This window comes from Podarcis liolepis (assembly GCF_965112155.1).
Source record: "Podarcis liolepis genome assembly, chromosome: 9".
In the NCBI taxonomy this organism is placed as follows: Eukaryota; Metazoa; Chordata; class Lepidosauria; order Squamata; family Lacertidae; genus Podarcis; species Podarcis liolepis.
In genome coordinates this window covers 54,890,877-54,895,848 of record NC_139564.1, presented here as the reverse complement: position 1 = coordinate 54,895,848, position 4,972 = coordinate 54,890,877, and the positions used below count along the sequence as shown (strand labels likewise).

Genomic DNA, 4,972 nt, shown 5'->3' with positions numbered 1-4,972 from the left:
CTGGGCGTATCGGTGCTTTCATCAGTCACAAGCTGAACTTAATTATTTTAAAATAAAAAAATTCCTTCCAGTAGCACCTTAAAGACCAACTAAGTTAGTTCTTGGTATGAGCTTTCGTGTGCATGCACACTTCTTCAGATACACTGAGAAGTGTCAGTGTATCTGAAGAAGTGTGCATGCACACGAAAGCTCATACCAAGAACTAACTTAGTTGGTCTTTAAGGTGCTACTGGAAGGAATTTTTTTATTTTGACTATGGCAGACCAACACGGCTACCTATTAATTATTTTAAATTCATCCATAAATTATTTGCAACATTAAGAAAAGGTAATCACAGTATACTCTCTTTACTACTACTAAGGCAGGTCTTCCAGAATCCTGTAGAGATTTATAAATTTATCAGTAAATGGTATTACTTTCTCCATTCAAAAGTGGAAACAACATGAGCATTACATTCATTTTAGCAGCTTAAGTGGCTGGAATATCTGCTTTGCAGCAACATATAAAAGAAAACACAAATGGAAATCCATACCATCAGAGCCAAAATTCAGGAACATTTCGGCACTGATCCATAAAGTGATATGAACCCCTAACACATAACATCCATATGCTTTCAAGAGAGATGAAACTTGAGCTTTGTGCCTAAACCTCTATTCCATAGTCCCTAGATTTTCGATGCAAAAGATTCTAAAATGTAGGTGAAATCTGCAGTGAGCCAGGAAAAATGGGTAAAACTGTTAAAAATGTTCTTCATCCTTCAGGATACGCACTTATGTTTGTCCCAGTTGGTTCTGTCATGTGAAAATATAAATAAAGAGGAGAGAGCAATTAATAAACAACAGAAAAAGAGCAAAACCAGTATCGTTTACTTAATGATTTGGGGACAGTCACTCCAGGCTTTTGCTTTCCTCTTGGCTAACGCCAGCCAGGCAGGTTCTGTCGACACCGGATTCGCTTCTGGCGTGGAGAATCTCTTAGTGACTTCTTTAGTCAAGGGTGACGGTGGAAGAGAATCAGAGATCTCCACTGTTAATGAAGAAAAAGAAAAAGATCCATCACTGCAAAGTAAAATGGCAGAAACCTACCAGAAACACTGTCATGTGCATGTTCAGTGTGGCAGGAGAGCCATTTTAATAGGCAGGCAAGAAAGTTGGAGAGAGCAAAGATTTCACAGCAAAATTCAAATGCCTGCCCAAGATTGAACTGGAAAAAGGGAGATATACTTGAATTGTATTCTTATTCCTTTTTTAAATAATTCATAACAGCCAGAGTTATAGGTGTTTCTGAGGAATAACCACTCCCTCCTCCATGGTGCCCTAGCTATGTGGGTTTCTTTCATTTTAAAAAATGTTCAGTGTTATCACTGGGGAAGGTAAACTGAGCCTGCCTCAATCTAGACTTTGTCTTTACTGTTGGTTAGTAAATTCTGACTCTTTAAGTGAAAACCAAGTCCTTACTCGAAAAGGAAGGACTCTTGTGGCAGTTGAGAAGAAGTTCCATGTCTGTTGAGTCCTGTTTCAGGCTTCTCTTAAACTTTAGGAGGATTTGTGTAAGAAAATAAAAGATAACTGTTCAGATCTTCCTCGACTCAAGGGTAACATTAAGTCAAAGCAGAATCCAAAAATTCCAGCTTTTGGAACAATACCCGATGATCAAGCAGCCCTGCATTCAGAGCACATGCACCACCCACACATATATACACTAACTAAAAAAATTGGTGCGTACCAGGGGATCAAGAGTTCCTTAAAGCAGTAGATTGCTACAAAAGCCTAAAATCGGGGGAAATAATTTTGAAACATTTCTCCATCACCTGTCCTTTGCATGGCCACAACAATGCATAAAATTTAATTCATCTGAAGCTGCAGAAGCATTCATCATTGGAAGCTGAATTTATAGCTGTGGACAGCATAAAGGGATTCGAACCATTCACCCTACTTTCTCATCTACGTTTGTTGGGCACGAATTCTTTCAAAAAACATTATACTCCTAAGGAGAGGACTGCCTACCTTGCTGACATGCTATACTAATGAAAGGTTTCCTACTTATATTTGTTAATGGTTATTTTAGGGCTGGTATACTAAGTCAGTGTTGGAAACAAAATTCATTAATTGGAGTTGGACTTATTCTCCAGGTTCAGACATGACAAATCACAGGAGGACTTTTTTTGAATTGGGCAGGGACTGTGCAGGAAGGGGGAGTCGTGTATCTACCCAGGATGGAGAGAGACATTCATGATTAAATCATGCTTAAGACAAACTGGCAAATGTGACTTATGTTTTGGTTTTGGCTAATGTTCCCCCCGAAGGTGGGAGAGTGAACCATGGGAAATGGAGACTTCATGTTACATGCCGTATATGATCAACTGTATCATTAGGAAGCAAGAATTGGGGTGGGGGGTGGATATTGTAAAAATATTTTTAAGTGCTTTGGAAAATTGTTCACTGTACACTGGGACATCTCTTGAGATTGTGTAACCAAATCTTGCTCCTCAGGGAGCAGGTTTTCACCTATATTTGGATATTGTTGGCTGCCATTTTGAATTAAGATGGCAGACTGAACCTTTCAAAATTGCACTGAAATTTTTTGGTGCCTTAGAATTCCCATGCAATGCCAGATATACGGCAGTTAGTAAACAGTAAATAACACAAAACAAAACAGAATTTCCTTTTCTGAGGAACTTTACTTCCTGCACAGATTATCTCTCCGTTTCATCATAATCTCTTCAAAGACATCTGTAACCTTGAAAAACAAAACCTTTGGAAAGATACAGCATGCTTTTGGGAGAAACCATAATTAGTCTTGCATTTCTCTGACCTATTTTTTTACCAGTAGGAATTCTAAGCCTGCAGAAGCTGACTCCTTTTGACTCTTTAACGTTTGAAAGATTGGTAGACTTCAAAAGCTTTTATAGCAGGGCTGAAATATCTTGTTTCCTCGCTGCACCCACTGAATGAGCTTTACATCCAAGTACTCCAAAATACGTTAGTTTTCAAACAATATTCTGAGCTTCGGGGGTAATAAGTATATAATTATAAGGATGCAAGTAGGGTGAGGCAGGTGGCTGGAAGAGAGGGGAGCGGAGAGAGGCACTGGTACTGGGTGACATCAGACGCCCTGCCTTCTCCCCATGTAAAAACAGCTGCCTCCAAGAGGCTGTTGTTTCTGAGAGGCATTTTCATCAGGACTAGGTCCCACTGAGCCTGCTGGCCATCAGTCCGCATGGCTGTAACTCTTCAGTGCACTCCCCAAACCAGCCCCCATTGCATTGGTGCTGGAAAAGTGGCAATCTAAGACCAGCCTGCCAGGGATGTGTGTGTGTGCGTGTGTGTGCGCGCGCGCTGTCAGCAAGGAAACACCAAAAGGGATTGGCTATTTGGGTTGTGTCTTTGGGAAGCGGGTGGCACTGTGGGTTAAACCACAGAGCCTAGGACTTGCCGATCAGAAGGACGGCGGTTCGAATCCCCGCGACGGGGTGAGCTCCCGTTGTTCAGTCCCTGCTCCTGCCAACCTAGCAGTTTGAAAGCACATCAAAGTGCAAATAGATAAATACCGTATTTTTCGCTCTATAACACGCAGATTTTTTCTCCTAAAAAGGAAGGGGAAATGTCTGTGCGTGTTATGCAGCGAATGTGTGGTCCCTGTAGCCGAAAAATAAGGCAAAAATCAAACCGCGCTTCAGGGAGAAGGGAGCTCCGTGAGAAAGCTGTTGCTTTCCTTCATTCTGCCTCAGGGTCTCTCTGCCCACCCTGCTCTGTTTCGTTGCTGTGTTTGCTCAAACGGAACAAAGAGCAGGGAAAGCCCCTCCCCTCCAGGCAAGTAGAGGGGAAAGCAGAGCGTCCGAACAAAGAGCAGGGAAAGCCCCTCCCCTCCAGGCAAGTAGAGGGGAAAGCAGAGCGTCCGAACAAAGAGCAGGGAAAGCCCCTCCCCTCCAGGCAAGTAGAGGGGAAAGCAGAGCGTCCCTCGCTCTATCCTGTCCCTGCTCCGGAGGGAACAATGTTTGTGAAGGGAAGAGAGATTACAGGTTCGGCTTAAAATTCTGATTTGACTTCCTGCTTTTTGTTTTTGGAGACACACAGCATTCAAATATGCTTTCTTCCATTTAAAAGGATGAAATCCTTAAACAGTGGCTGGCTTGTGTGGGTGGGTGGGGGAAAACTTTTGCCTTCCTTTCCTCACGTTATAGCCCTCTCCTGCATTCTTAGCCTTCTGTGTTTTTCCTTCCCTCCCCACTTAAAATGTGGTTACAAAGCATGGATCCACATGGATCCTCAGGATCTTTGCATTGGGTCACCCCAAATTCACCATCAGAGCACACAGCATGTCCATGGCTACAGCCTGTCCCCCCCAAAAAAAATCACACACCCATTGTTGCCTGGGGCTGCAATGGTGCAAAAACGTGGTTACAAAGCATGGATCCACAGGGATCCTCAGGATCTTTGCATTGGGTCAGCCAAAATTCACCATCAGAGCACATAGCATGTCCATGGCTACAGCCTGTCCCCCCCAAAAAAAATCACGCACCCACTGTTGCCTGGGGCTGCAATGGTGCAAAAACGTGGTTACAAAGCATGGATCCACAGGGATTCTCAGGATTTTTGCATTGGGTCACCCCAAATTCACCATCAGAGCACATAGCATGTCCATGGCTACAGCCTGCCCCCCCCCCCAAAAATCACGCACCCACTGTTGCCTGGGGCTGCAATGGTGCAAAAACGTGGTTACAAAGCATGGATCCACAGGGATTCTCAGGATTTTTGCATTGGGTCACCCCAAATTCACCATCAGATCACATGTCTGTGGCCACAGCATGAATCACAAAAATGATACGTCCACTGTTTCATTCAGAATATTTTTTCCCTTGTTTTCCTCCTCTAAAAACGATGTGCGTGTTATGGTCAGGTGCGTGTTATAGAGCGAAAAATACGGTAGGTACCGCTCCGGCGGGAAGGTAAATGGCATGGATGGGTGTGGG

The 4,972-nt window shown here is 43.4% G+C and overlaps 1 protein-coding gene across 5 annotated transcripts in view; it reads right to left on the bottom strand.

Annotated features, from left to right (window-relative positions):
• Window positions 1-4,972, bottom strand: part of CRACD (capping protein inhibiting regulator of actin dynamics) — a 116,551-nt gene that overhangs the window by 3,368 nt on the left and 108,211 nt on the right. For 3 of the 5 annotated variants that reach the window (XM_083459731.1, XM_083459729.1, XM_083459732.1), the window contains one exon: window positions 286-1,026. In XM_083459731.1, coding sequence (XP_083315857.1) covers window positions 866-1,026 — 161 coding nt within the window. In that variant the 3' untranslated portion in view covers window positions 286-865. Of the gene's footprint in view, window positions 1-285; window positions 1,027-4,972 lie in introns of those variants that run through there. The other 2 variants (XM_083459730.1, XM_083459728.1) reach the window with 1 other exon arrangement.